This window comes from Bombina bombina, chromosome 10, assembly GCF_027579735.1.
Source record: "Bombina bombina isolate aBomBom1 chromosome 10, aBomBom1.pri, whole genome shotgun sequence".
NCBI classification, from domain to species: Eukaryota; Metazoa; Chordata; class Amphibia; order Anura; family Bombinatoridae; genus Bombina; species Bombina bombina.
Window position 1 is genome coordinate 127,623,942 of NC_069508.1, and position 23,060 is coordinate 127,647,001.

At 36.4% G+C, this 23,060-nt stretch overlaps 1 protein-coding gene across 1 annotated transcript in view; it reads left to right on the forward strand.

The window, feature by feature from the left end:
• The first annotated feature begins 627 nt into the window (after positions 1–627).
• Positions 628–23,060, forward strand: part of LOC128640757 (vitellogenin-like) — a 459,754-nt gene continuing 437,321 nt past the window's right edge. The window contains 4 exon segments of the mRNA XM_053693183.1: positions 628–679; positions 1,907–1,927; positions 5,733–5,884; positions 14,166–14,417. Coding sequence (XP_053549158.1) covers positions 637–679; positions 1,907–1,927; positions 5,733–5,884; positions 14,166–14,417 — 468 coding nt within the window. The 5' untranslated portion in view covers positions 628–636.

Genomic DNA, 23,060 nt, shown 5'->3' on the forward strand with positions numbered 1-23,060 from the left:
ACAGTTATAATTATACACGTTTTAACTCTGTAATTACCTTGTATCTAAGCCTCAGCAGACTGCCCCCTTATTTCAGTTCTTTTGACAGACTTGCAGTTTAGTCAATCAAAGCTGTCTCCATGGTAAATTCACATGCATGAGCTCAATGTTATCTATATGAAACACATGAACCAATGCCCTCTAGTGGTGAAAAACTATCAAAATGCATTTAGATTAGCATATGAACCTCCTAGGTTTAGCTTTTAACTAAGAATACCAAGAGAACAATTGGTGATAAAAGTAAATTGGAAAGTTGTTTAAAATTACATGCCCTATCTGAATCATAAAAGTTTTTTTTGGACTTGACTGTCCCTTTAAGATCTCAGTCATGATTACTGTCCATTTAAATAGCACATTATAGCAAAGACCACTTTAACAAAAAAAACACAAACCCTCATTAAATCAAATTATAATACTACAAAGAAAAGCTTCATATTGAGAATAATTTTACAAAACTATTTACTCTCAGTTAGATCAACCCTTGTTCTACAGTTTGCTGGATCATCAATTTCTAGTTCCAACAAAAAATGTCACATGATAGATTAGATCTTTCATATAAAAGAGAACATCTGATAAGGACTGGAGTAATTATTCACTATGTGGGGCATAATCTTTGCCCTGACTGTTACTCTTGCTGCAGGTAAGTGCAGACAAACTTTATTTTAACAATACGCACACAATAATCTTTACTTATGATGTTTTACTGGAGAAAATATATAGTTTCTGAAAATAATACAGTAATGTCAGAGGGCTGCTTCTAATCCGTTTGAGAATCTCATCACTAAATATATTTACAAACATCTTCATCAAGATTAATGGAACTTTTAGTAGGAAACAATATTGACAAACTTTTAATTTGCAATAATATTGAAAACATAGTTTTATTGTACTGTCTTAGATAATGTTTTAATGGAAAAGTCTACTCCAAAATGTTTTATTGTTTAAAAAGATAGATAACAATACACATTTTAATATCAATATACTTTATAAACCTCTAAGGTTCTGCCTGTTTCTAAGCCCCTGTAGGCCACCTTTATTTCAGGGCATTTTTATAGCTTTTCACAGCAAGACACTGCCCACTCCTGTGTGCCATGTAGATAAAATTGTGCTTACTCCCATGGAGTTATTTATGAGTCAGTACTTATTAGCTAAAATGCAAGTCTGTAAATAGCACTGAGATAAGGGGGCAGTCTGTAGAGGCTTAGATACAAGGTAATCACAGAGGTAAAAATGTATTAATATAACGGTGTTGGCTATGCAAAACTGGAAAATGGGTAATAAAGGGATTTTCTATCTTTTTAAACAATAACATTTTTTTGGAGGGGTATCAAAACACTTGGAGCTAATATTAAAACATTTAATTTTGTATAGTAAAAAACTTAGCATTATGCTTTATTTATTAATTTATTTATTTGCGCACACATTTTTCTGTAATTTCACTCTAAAAATGTTGGCTTTTCTAGTTCAGAGTTCATATAGGAAATGCGTAACCCTGCTACTTAGCCTCAACAGGGGTGATAAGATAAGGATAAAGCAAAACAAAATTATAGTGACAGGCTTTGAGTACTACGGTAGCAAGTCTAGATTGGCTCCTACAAATACAGCAAGCGTCACAGGAAGATTTGTCAATGATTTGTTAATGAAAAACAAATGCAGGTTACGCTATTCATAAAATATTCAGAATTATATTCTAATTTAATGCAGTATTACACAAAAGTCTTATAATTATCCAAATTGTACCTCTCTTTAATACAAGCACATGCATAATGTGTATTAATATTTTTAATTAACTGTCTAATATTTTTATTTATTATTATTATTATTATTATTATTATTATTTATTATCATTTATTTATTTCACTTGCAGGAAGCCAGCATCTTCATTACGGTAAGTTATTAATAGGCTCTTTATCATCTGCAACAGATACATTGCAATAAAATCAACAACTATCAAACTAACCATTCAAAGTTCCTTACTAGTAGGGTTGCCATCATTCTCTTCCACAAAACCTGGACAAAGTGATATTTATTTGACTGGAATGAGGAGTAGGGTGGAGAATCTATTAACAAACAATGAAATCAAACTAATACAGTAGCAGTTAACAATGTTTATTATTTTTTATATCATTTTATTTATTAAGGTTACCAGCATTTTGACATACAAAATGTCAATCATATATAAATATCAGAAACAGAGAATTGCCGAATTGCATCACACAAATCTGTAGACTCTTCAGTGTGAGGCTTAGGAAACTCCAGATATTTTGATTAAGTAATCCAATGCAAAGATTCAAGAAATATTATATAATTGATAGGTAAATAACCATACGCTTAGTATAAAATGTTTGCAGTACATTCACTAAATACAGCACTGTTGTATATAGAAAATGTTTTGTAGTTTAAGCATTAAATCAATACTTGTAATTGCCATGTAAATATAGCCTTAAGTAATTGTATAGCATGTTGCCGCTGGCCTTAAACTAGCTATAAGTGGTTAAATTGCTGCCATTATGTTTTGTGACCATGGACTTAATACAAGCCCCAAATTGTCACTTATGTCCCCCTTTTAAACACTGCGGCATAGCTACTTAATTGAAGATAACTGTAACCATTAAATAAACCTTTGACTTAACCACAGGGTTACCTCATATATGTTAAAAGACATCCATCTGTGCTGCCAGCCAGGTACATACTTGAGTTTGAATGGCATCGGCTGTATGTAGATGTCTATACTGCTCCAATGCATGAAGTCCTGAAGCAGTCTCTGTACTGGGCCTTATACAATTGAAGGAATGCGTAGCAGCGATATAATCAGTCTGAAACCCAGAGGCACGTGGTAACCTCCAATGCAATGTAAAGCAAAACAAAGAGGAGCAGAGCCCCAGATGATGAGGGGGAAAAATGGGCTATTTGTTCCTCTTTGATTGGCACTCCAGTGTGGGTTGGAGTACAAAAAAAAATGTTGGTGCAATACCATAAACCAGGATCTATAAAGAACCGGGCAGTACTTTTTAATGTAATATCATCCATGACTTTCCCAGTTTTCCAGGATGTATGGCAACCCTACTTACTAGGCTTGTGCATTCGTTTCATTATAAATTTGAATTCATAACAAAAATATCGATATTTGTTTTATTTTAATAAAACGAATATCCGTAAAAATGCACCAACTATTTTGAAAGAAAATGAAGAAATACTGATGAAATTTGTCAGTATTCATTAGTTTCCTTTAAATTATCTTTAGGGATTAAATACTTACCGCTAGCATGCTAGAGACCAGCGCTAATCACAATACTCTTGACAGAGCCGTGCTAATATGAGGCTTAATGCTGTGGATCCCAGAGCCTGCATTAAAGGAGAAGGTCCGTTAGATCAGGCCTTGGGATCCACCACGCTAATATGATTCTTACCATGGTGGATACCAAAGTCTGCGCTAAAGAATCTGTTCCTGGGGCTCTGTGAAGAAGGGTCTGGATTAGAACCTCTCTCCAGCACAATAGAGGTAAATATAATTATATATGTGACCTTTTTCACTTGTAGCAAAGGACACTTAGCTATATATTCAAGCTGATCTTGTTTAGAACATGGACCTTATTAGGTCATGCCCCATCCCTTACGGTTGGGTACATTTTTCCAAAACTTGGTAAGAGACCCCCTAGAAAAGGTTGAAGATGTTATATTGTTCATGTATAATTCCCATAAAAATGAAACAACATTGCAATATACATTTATAATAAGTGTGCATGTTTTAGCTATAAAAAATGTGATTGCTGTACAATGATGCAAACTATCTGATCCAGCTACATGTTTCACAGAGATTATTTAGAACAGTGCATAAACTCCTCTACTACTAACCTGGCCATAATCAAGGGTAGGATAAACAAAATCACAAACATTTTAAGCAGTTTTCTCACATTGTGTCAATTAAAAATGTAATGTATTTTTGAGGTGTAATTCTGTCTTTAAATGGAGGCATTTTCAGTCATCAGTCATCTGTATTAAAAAACAGCATATAAATACTGTATGCAACTTATTTATTTCTGCATGAAAAAAAAACTGAAGTAAAAGACTATCAAATAAAAAATGACTAATTCAGTTGCATCACTAATTCTCATTGGCTGATTGGCACTTACTGTTCATCCTCATTGGTTGAAAGGTTTATCTTGCTAAACCATTTAAAACATTTTTTTTACTTCATCTCAAAGAAAACAAAAAGGTTTAGTTTACACAATATATACAAAACAGCTCACTGACTGCATACATTTATTTCAGCCAGATATAACCCTCATGTGAGATAAAAGTAAAAAATAAAAGTTGAATGTAGAAATATATTTACCCAATCTACTGCCTTGATATTAGCTAACAAAATATTTTTTCCATTACACAACAATTTGTGGTATCCATGTTTAAAGTGTGAATAAAAAAGATTTACACAAGCAGCCCTTTAACTAGTTTTATTAAAATATGACAAGAGAATATTCTTAAATTAAATTAATTGTTTTTGTAGTATCAGGAGTCAATGTATTGTAAATATAAATGAAAGCACATAATACTAATAATGACAACTAATACATATTATAGCCATTTCCTGTTTGTGTGTGAAAATACATTATATTTGTAAGGTGAAATATTACTATATATATATATATATATATATATATATATATATATATATATATTTTTTTTTTTAACTTCAATGACTTTTTAGATGGTTGCATTTTGAGTCCCTTTCCAACAGAATGCTGACACCAACTAAGCAATTGGTGGTTATAATCTACACCAGTGTTACTCAACTCCAGTCACAATTACCCATAACAAGCCAGATTTTCATTATATCTAGCTAGCTCAAAGGTGAAATAATCAGCTGATAGGTGAGAGCAGGTTAATAACCATGGTTACTGATCACCTGATTGTTTCATATGTTCTTTACTTAAAGGGACAGATTTACTTTTATCATCAAATTTGCCTTTTTCTCTTAATATGCTTTTAAAGGTAGATAGGCTTATAGGCTGATTTCTAAGACTCTGCAGTCCACCTCTTATTTCACAGTCTGGCTATGAATAGCTAATAACTTGTAATGTTGTTCATGTGTGCCATATAGATAATAATATTGTGTGTATACTAGGAAGTGCAAAACTAAAATTGATGTAATAGTTAACATTTAAATTAAAACAGATCCTACTTCATATTTGCTGGGCAAAAAAGGCCTGTTTCTCTCTTTTTTGAGTGCAGTTTTTGGCAAATTTGTATTAATTAAATAATTTATTTATTGATTTAATTATTTATGCACTTATTTATTTGGTTGCTATATTTGTCATTTTTTACTTTAAATACATCACTAACACATTCATATCTTGATTGGGAAAGAGTTCTTCACATTGTCATGAAAGTCATAAAGACATTAAACACCTCTTGAATTTGTGCAAAAATTATGTTTTGGTCAAAACTTCCTACAGATGCCAAAAAGCAAAATCCATCAAAGTTTTCAAAATACTGCAAATTCTTAAACAGATTTGCAGCATTTTTCAGGTTACATAATTTGCCTTTTTGGCTTCTCCAGGGAGCATTGGACAAGTCTAATTTCTACACAAAAGCAAAAGGTATTTAATGATCATTTAAATACATAATGTTAATATAGTTCAGTAATATGTACTAACCAGCAGTTTTGTACTGACCTATCCATACTCTTACAGCGCTAGAGTCTGCTAATAGCAAGAGGTTCATTTACGAATATGAAGGACTGGTGCTGAGTGGTCTACCCGAAAAAGGCCTTGGGAGGGCTGGCATGCAAATAAAATGTAAAGTAGAAATCACTGATGCAAGGTCGAAGCTCTGCCTTTTAAAGGTAAGAAAAGCACAGAATAAAATAAATAGGATGGAGTTTGTGATTTCTTTAGTTTAAGAAAAAACAGTGACATTTATAAACATTTTTCTTTTTGAATGTGATATTACTTTATGTTGGCTAGGCTATTTTTATGTATTATATTTTATTCCAAGTTCCAGTTACAGAAAAAGCAGTGAAAATCAGCCAACATAAAAAGAACAGATTACCCAAAAACTTTCTCTCCTTTAATGTGTTCCAAATGATCAATTTTAAGTGCTGTAGTGTATTGAATTGTTTTCAAATTGCTTCTTAGCCTTTATATTGGCATTTAAAATAGCTGGTTTAGCCTGTAGTATACCTATATCTAGGTAGGCTATTGAGAAGCTATGTAAACACAGCCAGCAGAAGAAATTACACTCACGGTGGAAGGTGAAAGAGATACAGCTCTAAATTGTTAATTTTCAATTGATCTTTCTAAGTATTGTAGATAGACAGAGATAAGAAAGGGAAGCATATGAGTGATAAGATAACCAGCTATGATCTGTCAGCAAGCCAATCCTATTTTGATGGGCTGTGGTTTAAAAAAATAAATCCAGCTGTTTCTTTTGCAATTTCTCATACATTGTATACACTGCAGCTGGTCATGTCATGGGGAACACATTTAAGAAAAAAATATTTTACAGTGATCTGTTCCTTTAAGCCAGGTATTTTAATTTGAAATTAAATTACTGTAAATATTTATAAATTTAACTGAAAATGCAACTTTTATTGAATTATAAAGTCTCAAAATATTCGACCCCTTCATGGCAAGCCTCTTTAGTACTTAGTGGAGCACCCTTTTGCTGTTATGACCTAATGCAAACAAGATGCATAGCCAGACACCAGCTTCTGGCAGCATTCCTGAGGAATCTTAGCCTATTCCTCATGAGCAATGGCTTCCAGTTCAGTAATATTTTTGGGTTTGCGTGCTGCAACTGCCTTTTTCAAAATCCACCAGAGATTTTCTATGGGGTTCAAGTTAGGTGACTGTGATGGCCACTGTAGAATCTTCCAGGACTTCTGCAACCAAGCCTTGGTGGAATTTGGGGTATGCTTGGGATCATTGTCCTGTTGGAGGGTCCAATGATGTCCAAGCTTCAGCTTCCTAACAGACGGCATGACTTTTCTCCTAGGATTTCCTGATACTTCAATGAATCCATCTTGCCTTCCACACGCTGTAGGTTTCCAGTGTCAGAGGATGCAAAGCAGCCCCACAGCATCACCAAGCCTCCAACATGCTTAACTGTAGGCTGAGTGTTCTTTTCATTGTATGTTTCATTCTTCTTCCTCCAGGGATACTGCTGATCCATCGGGCCAAAAGTTCCAATTTTGTTTCATCACTCCACAGGACAGAATCCCAAAATTTCTGTGGCATATTTATATGATTTTGAGCATATTGGAGCTTCATTTTCTTGTGCTTTTGGGTTAGTAGTGGTGTATGTCTGGGAGTTCTGGCATGGAAACCTTCTGCGTTTAGTACTCTCTTTACTGTGCAAACTGAAACCTCAGTGCCTGTTGCCACCAAGTCTCGCTGCAGGTCTTTTACAGTCACTTGAGGGTTTTTCTCAACATACCTTCTCAAAAATCTGGTTGCAGCTGTTGATAGCTTCATTTTTATGCCCGTCCAGGCAGTGTAACCACTGTGACTTTAACTTTAATGTTGCAAACTATGCTACCAACAGTGTCTCTAGGATTATTCAATGCTATCTTTTTGTATCCTGTTCCTTGTTTGTGAAAGGTGATGATCCCTTTTCTTAACTTTTTGGACCATTCTTTTGACTTAGCCATATTTCTAACATGCAGTCAAACGTGGCACTGGACAAAGCCATAGCCATTTCAGGTATTTCATGTGTTTTAGATCAAGCACACCTGGTGCGACTAATGAAGCCCTTGATTAGTTGCATCAGGTGTGCTTGAGACAAAACCTGTTTTGCATAGTTATGCTGTTGTTAGGGATTCTATTGAAGGGGTTGAATAATTTTGAGACTGCAAAATTCATTAAAAGTTGCATTTTCAGTTGAATTTGGGAAAACCACTTGAAGCATTTGTTGCGTCAAAGTATTTCAATTGCTTTTTTTTGATTTGTTTATTGCAAACAGCTGAAAGTCACTAATGGAGGTTGAATAATTTTGATTGCAACTGTACATTATGGCATTGATCACAATCTATGCTTTGATAACTATCTGCATGTTAATGGCTACCAAATGACACAATCACAATCAACAATTTTCATTGTTTATCAGAAGCACTTTTTTTCTTTATAATTTGTATGAAAATAGTTCTATACTTATACAGTTCATTTTTTTTTCTGATCACAATACAGTTTTCAATACTTAAAAACACATTTAGGAGTCTTTTTTTTACTTGATAAACACCCAGACAACACTATTCATCATGTTAAACAATGGTAACATTGGTTTTATGCATGTGCGAAACACACTGAGACTACCCTGCCATATTGAATGACAATAGAAAGTAAAGTCAACTAGATGCAAATGCTACCTGCTAGACATTTGCATTCATTTCATTACAAATGCAGATTTGTTAACGAAATACGGGTATTCATTTTGTTTCCACAAATGAAAGGAGCATGAAAGTTAAAGAAAACAAATGAATAATGACATATTTATAGAAACATAGAAACATCGATTTTGACGGCAGTTAAGAACCATAGGCCTTGCAAGTCTGACCAATATTTCCTAAAAGTATAAACTTCTAGAAAGTCTTATACGTATCCCAGGCATTCTTAAAGGGACACTAAACCCAAACATTTTCTTTCATAATTCACTAGCCTTCAGGCTCGCCAGAAACACAAGTTATGAAGCAGCGGTCTAAAGGCTGCTGCTCCATAACCTGTCCACATGCTCTGAGGTGGCGGACAGACAGAATACTATCGGGTTGATTGACACCCCCTGCTGGCGGCCGATTGGCCGCGAATCTGAGAATTGCTGGTGCAATGATAAATGCCAACAGTGTATGCTGTCGGTATTTATTGATGTGCAGCGGACATGATCCGCAATATCGGATCATGTCTGCTCGCACAATGTTAAATCGGCCACATAGTCTCCAGAAATGAACACAATACTCAAGATAAGGCCTAACTAATGATCTGTAAAGTGGCATAAGAACTTTACTATTTACTATCTGCTGCAAATACCTCTACCAATACAACCAAGCATCCTTACTCGCTGCAATAATATTTTGTTTACTAAATTTGAAATGGTCTGAAATAATAATTACCAAGTCATGTACCTCTTTTGTAACAGTCAGTAAAAAGTGTCATTAAATCTGTAATTAACATTTGGATTTTTCTTTCCTAAATGCAAAATTATGCACTTGTTTTGCAATGTTAAAACTTCCTGTCATTTATCTAATCCTCCAATTTTTGTATATCACTTCTAATTTTGTCTATCCCTCTGGGACATCTACTCTATTACAAATGTTTGTATTATCTGCAAACATACATTATTTTCCCTGTAGCCCTTTGCTGATATCTCTGATAAATATGTTAAACAAAACAGGCCCCAGAACTGACCCCTGAGGAAAACCACATGCAACTGCTCCCTCTGTTGAATGTACTCAATTTATCAAGACACTCAATTTTCTATCTTTAAGTGAGCAGTCTACCCAGTTCACAATTTTTTAGTCTAGATCAAGGAGAGGCAGTTTGTGAATTAGTTTGTTTTGTGGGACAGTGAGAAATGCTTTGCTGAAATCTAGATGTGCTAAATCAACTGCTCCACCCTGGTCTAACACTTTTTGTTACATCAATTCGATAAGTATTACATGATCTCCCTGAAGTAAAACCATGCTGATTCATCAGTATTCATTAATGTTCTCTAATAGGAGGCTTAGTATGGTAGCTCCATAACAGTAGAATGTTTTTAAGTGTAAGCCCTGGGAGCTGCAACGCTAAGCTTCCTATTAGTAGAGCATACATGGGGCTCTGTGAAGAAGGATTGGGATTATCATGGCTCTCTAGTGTGCTAAAGGTAAGTATTTTACTATACAGGTGCACCTTTTCACCAGTGGCAAAAGATGTAAGCGTTCCACAAGTAGTTGGTATTCATTTATGAATACTAAATAGCAAGGAAAACAAATATTTGAAAATTTTTTTTAATATTCATAACAAAATATTTAACAGGACCAAATTTGTCACCCGTGCACACCTCTACTACCTGCTCAATAAATTAAAGTTAAAAATGTAATATTAGGCACTTTAACAGTAACAAAAATGCATGAGATCAATAATCCATCAAACACACATATACACTATACAGATAATGACCTAGCTCTACAGTTTTGGAGCACAACTGGTTAATTGCTCATGTCATTGATTGTCATCACTATACACAATTAAAAATGGTCAGTCAACATACAGGCCCTTCAACCTGTGGTGTAATCAATACACCCTTGACATTGACATTTTTATTTGTAGCTAATGGTGCTTATTTGATTTTTAAGAGGTTAATGATGCGGATAATGATTTTTTAGTAGCTTTTGGGAGGTAACTATTTTGATCTTAAGGGGTATTTTGGATTGTGATCTCTGCAAAAACACACTGATAAACGCCGCTAATATTCAGAAATCGTCATCTACACAATCTAGCTATGGGAGAGCAAGATAATTAACCAACCATTACAAGAGGCTGGTTATTGCTACCGCAAGCTTGCGGTAGCAATTAGTGCTTATATAATTAACCATAGCTAGATTAACCAGAGATTGGACTTGCCTAAAATGCCCCCAAACTACTGTCTATTGTAGTTTATTAAAAAATAAAGATTGCAGCATCTTTATTTTTTAATAAACTTACTGCTCTAGGCAGTATTTTGGGGTTAAAGTTGGTGGGATGTGGTGTTAGATGAAAACCGCCACTGAAAATGCCTTTAGATTGCAGTCAATGGGAACTTATAGACATAACGACAGAACGAGGCTCCCGCATTGCGGCTAACTTGTAATACGAGTGCACATTATTGCGCGCTGGTAATACAAAGTGGAGCACTAATGTCGCTTTCATGAAAGCGATATATATCGCTCCACTTCTAATCTAGCCCTATGTTTTTAACACTCCTATGTGGGTATTAAACACATAGCTAATGAACAATAATGCAAAAAATAACACTAGTGTACTTTACTTTTGCATAAGAAAGTAACATTTATTATTTGCTTAAAATATACTGAATAAAAAGCCACTTACATTTAATATTTACATTTGTATGCTACTATTTCTTGGATTTTTGGGATACAATATAGCTGTAATGCTTTCCTAATGAAATGAGGGTTCGTGAGAATGTTCTGCCTCTTTAACACAAGTAAAGGAAAGCACTGATGTCTTAAACTAGACGGAAGAAAGTGAAACTTTAATTTTATGCTTTACTTGCTCAAGCAGGATGCAATTACATCTATTATTTTAGGAAGTACCCTTGATTCAATTTCTTACATATGCTTAGATTGTTATCAACAAATCTTGGACTTAAAGGATTTGTTCTGCTTTCTGCTCAGCAACACAATGGAAAATAATTGGAAGTGAACAACAATCCTTTATTGGATCAATTCAATTGCTCAGAAACTGAACAGCAGACTATTATTTAATTATCTGTGCCTGCTGTCTTACCTTCTGTGTCATTAACACACAAAATGTTATTCTTTATAAGTTTGACAACCAAAACTTTGAAAGCAAAATTCAATTTTCTCTTTAAATTTATTTCAAATGTACTTATTTTTTGTAGTTTCTCCTAGTCTTTACCTAGAGACACACATATATGTATACACACCATACACAAACACAGAACACACACGGTAGTGCAACCATACTTAAAGGGGCAGTATACACCAATCTAACAGCATGTAATAGACACTGCTATAAAGAATAATATGCACAGATACTGAGATAAAATCCAGTATAAAACCTTTTAAAAACTTACTTAGAAGCTCCCAATTTAGCACTATTGATGAGATTAGTCTGGGACACCAACTGAAAAAGACTGATAGCAGAAACTCCCCCATGTCCCCTGCATATGAAAATACCCATTATAGAAACAGAAGCAGTCTGAAGTCTGTATACATCAGTATGCATCTAAAACATTGGGGCTTGGTTAGGAGTCTACAAATCAGCACAATGTTATTTAAAAATTAGCAAAACTATAATTTTGTACAAAAACACACCCAGATTGACTATATAAATGTATCATCTACAAAACATTTATGTACAGAAAAATCTAGCGTACAATGTCCTTTAAAAAAAGGACAGTAATGTGATTTTTATGTATACATAAGATACTATTATACATAATTGAACACTGCCTTACAAAACATCTGCACACAAATGTTGTAAAAGCAGTTAAAAGTGTTATTTTGTTATTAAATGTTGCAATGTTTTGGAGTCCAGAGATATACCTTTTGAAGAGACTTTTGATAATGTTTATCTTTTTCAAATTTGACAATAACAGATATAAATGAGTATCTTTCCTTTGAAAGATGGCTCCACTCCAAAAATGTTGTAGGAAAGGAAAACAACTTTTTTTCCCAGAGATTAATTGGAGAAAAAATAGGCCATAAATAAATAAAGTACATTGTAAAATAGTTTTTTTTATTTTTTTACAGCTCTTAAAGGACATGAAACTCCAATGTTTTGTTTCATGATTCAGATAGTGTATCCAATTTTATACAACTTTCCAATTTATTTCTATTTTCAAATTTGGAAAAACAATGCACTACTGGGAGCTAGCTTAACAGGTGAACCAATGACAATAGTCTTATACGTGCAGGCACCAATGAGTAGCTAGCTACCTCTAGTGCATTGGAGCCCCTGAGCCTAAGTAGATATGATTTTCAACAAAGGATACAAAGAGAAGAAAGCAAATTAGACAATGGAAGTAATCTGGAAAGTTGCTTTAAAATGTATGTTCTATCCAAATAGTGAAAGAAAAAATTGAGTTTTATGTCCCTTTAAGCATTTTAAGAGGAATACTATTTTAAGTTTAATGTCTATAATCTAGTCCTTAGATCTTTATAGATCAGTTGCTTGAAGACTGTATTAAATAGTCTATGTTTCAAACGTAGAGCAGTCTATAATAAATATAGAGAGCAGTGTAGATCAGAAAATGTAATCATGTCAGCAGTTAATTAAACATGTCAATATAATATAAATAGTTTTAAAGCATATATATGGGTTTATAATTTCTTGCCAGATCCTCAGAGGCATACACAATCCTAACAGCAACCACAATTGACTATAACCATGCTGTCTCAGCCCTAGCCACTATTCAGTGTCCAAAACCTTCCTAATAAAAATAACCCTATCCATGCTGTTTAGAACCCCTACAACAATTTTCCCCTTCTGCACAATCAATCTACAACACAAAAAAACTATCCAAACAACCATCCCTTACTACTCTACCAACTGCAAACTACACCATTAAATTTAACCCAGCCTTTACTCAACTCCTTCAGTGATAACCTTTCCCAGACACCTAACTCAACATAAGTTTAACATTTTAAATTTAATATAAAACAAGAAACACTGAAAAATGATTGACCATTCTTGTCCATTGGTGTCTTCAAGTCTTTCTCCCAGAATATCAAGGTTCTTGTGTTTTTAAATCCCACACCATGTTCTAAAATATATTAACTGGCTAGTATGTTTGATGAAAACAGTGTGTGGTTTCAAAATTGAGTTAGATCATCTATTCACAATCCTAAATTGGGGGTTCATGGGAGATTTACATTTAATAGTGAGTTTTGCAGAAAAGGTTTTTCATGCGAAAGATCACGGAGAAGGTTAATTTTGATGGGGGAATGAGAAGGAAAAGTAAGCGTCACTGTAAAGTTAGAGGTTTTAGTTAGTTTTATTTGAAGTGGGAGTGTTCTGAAAAATGGTGGTTAGGTTTATTTGTGTAAAGGATTTTTGGACCAGCAATATTTAGGGTCAGAGCATAGTGAAGATTACTCATTGTAGTAGAACATTTCTGTTTTATTACTTGAGCTGTACAAAAACTTTTAAAGCTTAATAATAGGGAAGCAACATATCTGCAACCTTGCTGTACAATTGTTGCTGCAAGTAGTAGGTTATCTTGGATTTTGCTCAAGGATTCCATGGCCATTTAAAATATATATATTTTTTTATCTATAACCAATATTGAGCAATCCAGTATAATTTTGTTTAATGTATAGCCTTTTAAAAATCTAATAATAATAATATTTATAATAATAATATGTATATGTATATATAGATATTAATTACAAAACAAAATCTGTATTTTAGGTCCATGACTTGGAAGTAGAGGAATATAATGGAATATGGCCCAAAGATTCATTCACTAAATCTTCAAAACTAACCAAAGCTCTTGAAAGACAACTGAGTAGACCAATCATGTTCCAATACATGAGTGGTCAGGTTGGAGACATATTCCTGCCTAATGGAGTATCGGATACTGTGCTTAATATCTATAAAGGGATTTTAAATATCTTTCAGCTAACAATTAAGAAGTCGCAAAATGCTTATACTTTGCAAGAGGTAAGTAACTTACTTTAAAAATGTTTTACATTTATTTATTTTTACTTATCATTTAACTCACATACTTTAAAGATTTGTAGATCAATTTCTGAAGTCAATATTATTGAGATGTATGAACTGAATATGATATGCTTTCTAGAAAATATAAATTCCAGCAGCCATGTTCCTTGTTCAGCAATATCACAAACATATCTTAACCTAGTATCCAAGAGGTTAACCCTATACCTCACTGACATGCAAAGGGTTAGTCTTAACCCTAGACATTTGCCTTAACACTAGTTCTAATCTTAGCTCTATCCCTAGCCCTACCACTAACCATAAACCTTGACACAAAATTCCTAATCCCACATTACATCAAGATTAGCCACACCATCTAAGCATTGAGATGTTATGGGTTTTGTAATCTCAGTAAACTTGAGATCATGCATTTCAATATTTAGTCTGTGGGATTGTAGTCAGTGAAGTTATGGCTAAAAAAAATACAGTGATAAATCAAATTTGTGCAATCCAGTTGGATATTTATTGTAAGACACAAAAAGGTGTACAGAAGTTTTTAGAATCTGTATAAGTAGTGATGTAGCTAATAGTTCGCCGGCAAATAGTTTCCGGTGAACATAGCATGTTCGCGTTCACCGCGGCGGGCGAACATATGCGATGATCGATCCACCCCCCTATTCGTCATCATTGAGTAATACTTTGACCCTGTACCTCACAGTCAGCAGGCACATTCCAGCCAATCAGCAGCAGACCCTCCCTCCCAGACTCTCCCACCTCCTGGACAGCATCCATTTTAGATTCCTTTGGAAGCTGCATTCTTAGGGAGAGGAGGGACAGTGTAGCTGCTGCTGATTAATAGGCAAATCGATAGCTAGGCTAGTGTATTCAGTGTCCACTACAGTCCTGAAGGACTCATTTGATCTCTGCTGTAAGGAAAGCACCCCAAAAAGCTCTTTTTAGGGCTGCTTTTTTTTTTTTTCCTGTGTAATCTAATTGCAGTTGCCTGTCTGCCAGCGTGTGTGTCAGGCTCACAGCGTATACTGTGCACACTTGCCCAGTGCCACCACTCATATCTGGTGTAACAGTAGTGTAGATTTAAAAAAAACAACACTTTTTTGACTGTGTTAAATAATAGCAGTCAGTTTCCTTCACACGTGTGCGTTTCAGTGCCTGCCTGCCAGGGCACAGTGTCACGCCAGTGCAACTCATATATGGTGTAACAGTAGTTTAAATATAAAAAAACAACACTTTTTTGACTGTGTTAAATAATAGCAGTCAGTTTCCTTCACATGTGTGCGTTTAAGTGCCTGCCTGCCAGGGCACAGTGTTACCCCAGTGCAACTCATATCTGGTGTAACAGTAGTTTAAATATAAAAAAACAACACTTTTTTTGACTGTGTTAAATAATAGCAGTCAGTTTCCCTCACACGTGTGTGTTTCAGTGCCTGCCAGGGCACAGTGTCACCCCAGTGCAACTCATATCTGGTGTAACAGCAGTGTTCATTTAAAAAAACAACACTTTTTTGACTGTGTTAAATAATAGCAGTCAGTTTCCTTCACACGTGTGCGTTTCATTGCCTGCCAGGGCACAGTGTCACCCCAGTGCAACTCATATCTGGTGTAAAAGTAGTGTACATTTAAAAAAGAAAATACAATTTTGAGTGTAATAGATTGAATAGCAGTTAGTTGTCTGCAAGTGTGTGTGTCAGGCCTACAGCGTCTACTCTGCCAACTTCTGCCAGTGCACAGTGCCACTCATATCTGTTGTCACAGTAGCTTGCACGCATAGTACCACTAATCGAAAAAAAAATGACAGGCAGAGGCAGGCCACCCCGCAGGGGGCATCGTGTTTGTGGTGCTGTGATTCCCTTTGGCCCTAGAATAATGCCCAGTGTTCAGAGGCCACGTACCCCACAAACTCGAACAGTTCTGAGGACATAGTTGACTGGCTAACACAGGACACCCAATCTTCTACAGCTTCTGCTCAGAACCTTGACGTACCATCCTCCTCCAGATTAGCTTCGGGCACCTCTCAAGTTACCACTCACCCGCCTGCCGCCACCACCAACACTAGCACCACAGCCGCATCACTTGATCTGTCAGAGGAGTTATTTACACATCAGTTGGAATAAATGAGTGATAGTGATATGCAACCATTATTGCCAGAGGATGTAGATAACAGGGTTATGTCTCAGTCAGGCAGCATTACACACATGGACGTAAAAGGGATTAAACTGATAAGAATAGAACTACTTAACACACCACTCCTATCTGGTGGCACATTAGATTGCATGCGAAGTGCCCCAAATTTGAAGTAGGAGGACCGACCAAGCATCTTTTTCCATCTCCCGGTTCCTAAAATCGATGCCATATACAAGTCCCCTGATAGGGGATGTAACAGGGATTAAACTGATAAGAATAGAACTACTTAACACACCACTCCTATCTGGTGGCACATTACAGGGAGTGCAGAATTATTAGGCAAGTTGTATTTTTGAGGATTAATTTTATTATTGAACAACAACCATGTTCTCAATGAACCCAAAAAACTCATTAATATCAAAGCTGAATAGTTTTGGAAGTAGTTTTTAGTTTGTTTTTAGTTATAGCTATTTTAATTGGATATCTGTGTGTGCAGGTGACTATTACTGTGCATAATTATTAGGCAACTTAACAAAAAACAAATATATACCCATTTCAATTATTTATTTTTACCAGTGAAACCAATATAACATCTCAACATTCACAAATATACATTTCTGACATTCAAAAACAAAACAAAAACAAATCAGTGACCAATATAGCCACCTTTCTTTGCAAGGACACTCAAAAGCCTGCCATCCATGGATTCTGTCAGTGTTTTGATCTGTTCACCATCAACATTGTGTGCAGCCTCCCAGACACTGTTCAGAGAGGTGTACTGTTTTCCCTCCTTGTAAATCTCACATTTGATGATGGACCACAGGTTCTCAATGGGGTTCAGATAAGGTGAACAAGGAGACCATGTCATTAGATTTTCTTCTTTTATACCCTTTCTTGCCAGCCACGCTGTGGAGTACTTGGACGCGTATGATGGAGAATTGTCCTGCATGAAAATCATGTTTTTCTTGAAGGATGCAGACTTCTTCCTGTACCACTGCTTGAAGAAGGTGTCTTCCAGAAACTGGCAGTAGGACTGGGAGTTGAGCTTGACTCCATCCTCAACCCGAAAAGGCCCCACAAGCTCATCTTTGATGATACCAGCCCAAACCAGTACTCCACCTCCACCTTGCTGGCGTCTGAGACAGACTGGAGCTCTATGCCCTTTACCAATCCAGCCACAGGCCCATCCATCTGGCCCATCAAGACTCACTCTCATTTCATCAGTCCATAAAACCTTAGAAAAATCAGTCTTGAGATATTTCTTGGCCAGTCTTGACGTTTCAGCTTGTGTGTCTTGTTCAGTGGTGGTCGTCTTTCAGCCTTTCTTACCTTGGCCATGTCTCTGAGTATTGCACACCTTGTGCTTTTGGGCACTCCAGTGATGTTGCAGCTCTGAAATATGGCCAAACTGGTGGCAAGTGGGCATCTTGGCAGCTGCACGCTTGACTTTTCTCAGGTCATGGGCAGTTATTTTGCGCCTTGGTTTTTCCACACGCTTCTTGCGACCCTGTCGACTATTTTGAATGAAACGCTTGATTGTTCTATGATCACGCTTCAGAAGCTTTGCAATTTTAAGAGTGCTGCATCCCTCTGCAAGATATCTCACTATTTTTTACTTTTCTGAACCTGTCAAGTCCTTCTTTTGACCCATTTTGCCAAAGGAAAGGAAGTTGCCTAATAATTATGCACACCTGATATAGGGTGTTGATGTCATTAGACCACACCCCTTCTCATTACAGAGATGCACATCACCTAATATGCTTAATTGGTAGTAGGCTTTTGAGCCTATACAGCTTGGAGTAAGACAACATGCATAAAGAGGATGATGTGGTCAAAATACTCATTTGCCTAATAATTCTGCACTCCCTGTAGATTGCACGTGCAGTGCCCCAAATTTGAAGTAGGAAGACCGACCAAGCATCTTTTTCCATCTCCTGGTTCCTAAAATCGATGCCATATACACGTCCCCTGATAGGGGACGTAACAGGGATTAAACTGATAATAATAGTACTAATTAACACACCACTCCTATCTGGTGGCACATTAGATTGCACGTGCAGTGCCCCAAATTTGAAGTAGGAGGACCGACCAAGAATCTTTTTCCATCTCCCGGTTCCTAAAATCGATGCTATACAGGGAGTGCAGAATTATTAGGCAAATGAGTATTTTGACCACATCATCCTCTTTATGCATGTTGTCTTACTCCAATCTGTATAGGCTCGAAAGCCTACTACCAATTAAGCATATTAGGTGATGTGCATCTCTGTAATGAGAAGGGGTGTGGTCTAATGACATCAACACCCTATATCAGGTGTGCATAATTATTAGGCAACTTCCTTTCCTTTGGCAAAATGGGTCAAAAGAAGGACTTGACAGGCTCAGAAAAGTCAAAAATAGTGAGAAATCTTGCAGAGGGATGCAGCACTCTTAAGATTGCAAAGCTTCTGAAGCGTGATCATCGAACAATCAAGCGTTTCATTCAAAATAGTCAACAGGGTCGCATGAAGCGTGTGGAAAAACCAAGGCGCAAAATAACTGCCCATGAACTGAGAAAAGTCAAGCGTGCAGCTGCCAAGATGCCACTTGCCACCAGTTTGGCCATATTTCAGAGCTGCAACATCACTGGAGTGCCCAAAAGCACAAGGTGTGCAATACTCAGAGACATGGCCAAGGTAAGAAAGGCTGAAAGACAACCACCACTGAACAAGACACACAAGCTGAAACATCAAGACTGGGCCAAGAAATATCTCAAGACTGATTTTTCAAAGGTTTTATGGACTGATGTAATGAGAGTGAGTCTTGATGGGCCAGATGGATGGGCCCGTGGCTGGATTGGTAAAGGGCAGAGAGCTCCAGTCCGACTCAGACGCCAGCAAGGTGGAGGTGGAGTACTGGTTTGGGCTGGTATCATCAAAGATGAGCTTGTGGGGCCTTTTCGGGTTGAGGATGGAGTCAAGCTCAACTCCCAGTCCTACTGCCAGTTTCTGGAAGACACCTTCTTCAAGTAGTGGTACAGGAAGAAGTCTGCATCCTTCAAGAAAAACATGATTTTCATGCAGGACAATGCTCCATCACACGCGTCCAAGTACTCCACAGCGTGGCTGGCAAGAAAAGGGTATAAAAGAAGAAAATCTAATGACATGGCCTCCTTGTTCACCTGATCTGAACCCCATTGAGAACCTGTGGTCCATCATCAAATGTGAGATTTACAAGGAGGGAAAACAGTACACCTCTCTGAACAGTGTCTGGAGGCTGTGGTTGCTGCTGCACGCAATGTTGATGGTGAACAGATCAAAACACTGACAGAATCCATGGATGGCAGGCTTTTGAGTGTCCTTGCAAAGAAAGGTGGCTATATTGGTCACTGATTTGTTTTTGTTTTGTTTTTGAATGTCAGAAATGTATATTTGTGAATGTTGAGATGTTATATTGGTTTCACTGGTAAAAATAAATAATTGAAATGGGTATATATTTGTTTTTTGTTAAGTTGCCTAATAATCATGCACAGTAATAATCACCTGCACACACAGATATCCCCTAAAATAGCTATAACTAAAAACAAACTAAAACTACTTCCAAAACTATTCAGCTTTGATATTAATGAGTTTTTTTGGGTTCACTGAGAACATGGTTGTTGTTCAATAATAAAATTAATCCTCAAAAAAACAACTTGCCTAATAATTCTGCACTCCCTGTATACACGTCCCCTGATAGGGGACGTAACAGGGATTAAACTAATAAGAATATAACTACTTAACACACCACTCCTATGTGGTGGCACATTAGATTGCACGTGCAGTGCCCCAAATTTGAAGTAGGAAGACCGACCAAGCATCTTTTTCCATCTCCCGGTTCCTAAAATCGATGCCATATACACGTCCCCTGATAGGGGACGTAACAGGGATTAAACTGGTAAGAATAGAACTACTTAACACACCACTCCTATCTGGTGGCACATTAGATTGCACGCGCAGTGCCCCAAATTTGAAGTAGGAGGAATGACCAAGAATCTTTTTCCATCTCCCGGTTCCTAAAATCGATGCCATATACACGTCCCCTGATAGGAGACGTAACAGGGATTAAACTGATAAGAATAGAACTACTTAACACACTTCTCCTATCTGGTGGTACATTAGATTGCATGCGCAGTGCCCCAAATTTGAAGTAGGAGGACCGACCAAGAATCTTTTTCCATCTCCCGGTTCCTAAAATCAATGCCATATACACATCCCCTGATAGGGGACGTAACAGGGATTAAACTGATAGGAATAGCACTACTTAACACAACTTATAATAACGCAGAGAGAGGCAATGCAGAGAGAGGAGTCTGAAGAAGAGGAGTCAGAGGAGGAAGGTGGCTTTGAGGAGGTGGAAGACCAAACACAGCAGGTGTCCCAGGGGGCTTGTTGTCACCTTTCGGGGACCCTTGGTGCTGTACATGGCTGGGTGGAGGAAGAGACCTTCAATGACATCAGTGAGGAGAAGGAACGGGACATGGCGAGCTTGGTATCATTTGTAAACATTTGGTAAACATTTATATCACCATTAAAGACAATGTAATTAAGAGACTATTACTCAATTATGTTAATATTTTAAATACTATGAGACTATTATTCCATTATTCAATCGTTTGACCGTTTTAAAAAAAAAACTGAAATAGGGTATAAAAAGCCCGCCAACATATATTGCAGTAGTATAGCTTGAAAAAGGCCAAGGTTTAGGGCCGAAACGCGTAGCGAACTACTGCCAAAAAAGGAACACTACCTATTGTTTTCAGAAGCACAATTTTACCACCATTACCGGTGTTTGAACTTTCTTCAAAAAAGGACCGCATCTTGACAAACAAGCCCTCGCAACAAAGTAACCGCTATTTGTTAGCGAACCAGAGAACCTGGATTTTGTTACATTTGTGCCGCCGCACTCAAAGTTGTGAGCAGAAAAACCTAACAGACAAGTGAGGACATCTAGATAGCGACAAAGAAGCTATCTGCGGCAATATCAACTGAGCGGAAGAACAAAAAAGAAACAGCTGTATCGATATCCAGGCTCCAGAATCGGCTAGGAGTAAGTAAGTAAAATAACCCCCTCTCCTTACTTTCTAATTGTTTGCTCCTAGACCGTAGAGCTCTGGCAACTTGAAAAACATACCCGGGCAACGTATACAACACCCACAACATCTGTCTATTACTTATAATAACGATTACCATTTAAAGAGAAAAAAAGTTTCTTTCAGTCGGCCGACTGTATTCTGATGTAAAAGAAATATCAAACTATCTTTTCAGTGATTTCGAACCACATTTCAGTGATTTTGAACTATCTTTTCAGTGACTTTGAACCACATCTTATATGTATTAGGAGGAAATTCTTCCACTGACGTGTAACAATAACGAAGTGAATGTTTATTTACACTACACTAGGTTTTTATGTACTAGGTGTATTGCACGTATACTAGCAAGTCTATATTGATTACACCTTTTAGGATTATCTGTGGATTATTTTCCTAACACACATGTACCTCTCATAGTCAGGCTCTTTACATACTAAGACAGGATTTACTCAGAACAATCCCTTCTATCTCCTACATATTTCATGAAATCTTACTACACCACGCTATGATCTTCATGTATTTTACTACACCCCCCAATGACCCTTATGTATTTTAAATAACTTTTTAATTACTTTTTTATAAGGACAGATCCTTAGATATCACACAGGACTGTATTTTTATAAATTTTTATAAATATTTGTACACCATTTGAAAAAATTGATCTTATTCACAATTGTTCATGAACTATTGCACTAATAAAGACAACTATATATTTAAAAAACTAGAAAGTATTTTTTAGTCTTTATGCATATAGCAACACATTTAAACGATTCTTAAGGTTGTAGCATTTATTTGCGCCTCAAACTCCTAAACTCTCTTCTGAGCTTGGTATCCAACCTTGTGCAAATGGGAAGTTTGTGGTTGTGCAAATGGACTGTTTGCGGTTGTTTGCGGTGCGTTAAAGGGACAGTCTGGGCCAAAATAAACTTTCATGATTCAGATAGAGCATGTAATTTTAAACAATTTTCCAATTTACTTTTATCACCAATTTTGCTTTCTTCTCTTGGTATTCTTAGTTGAAAGCTTAACCTGGAGGTTCATATGCTAATTTCTTAGACCTTGAAGCCACCTCTTTCAGATTGCATTTTAACAGTTTTTCACCACTAGAGAGTGTTAGTTCACGTATTTCATATAGATAACACTGTGCTCGTGCATGAGAAGTTATCTGGGAGCAGGCACTGATGGCTAGACTGCAAGTCTGTCAAAAGAACTGAAAAAAGGGGCAGTTTGCAGAGGCTTAGATACAAGATAATCACAGAGGTTAAAAGTATATTTTTTATAACTGTGTTGGTTATGCATAACTGGGAAATGGGTAATAAAGGGATTATCTATCTTTTAAAACAATAAAAATTCTGGTGTAGACTGTCCCCTTTAAATGGGGTTTGGTCTGTCACTGA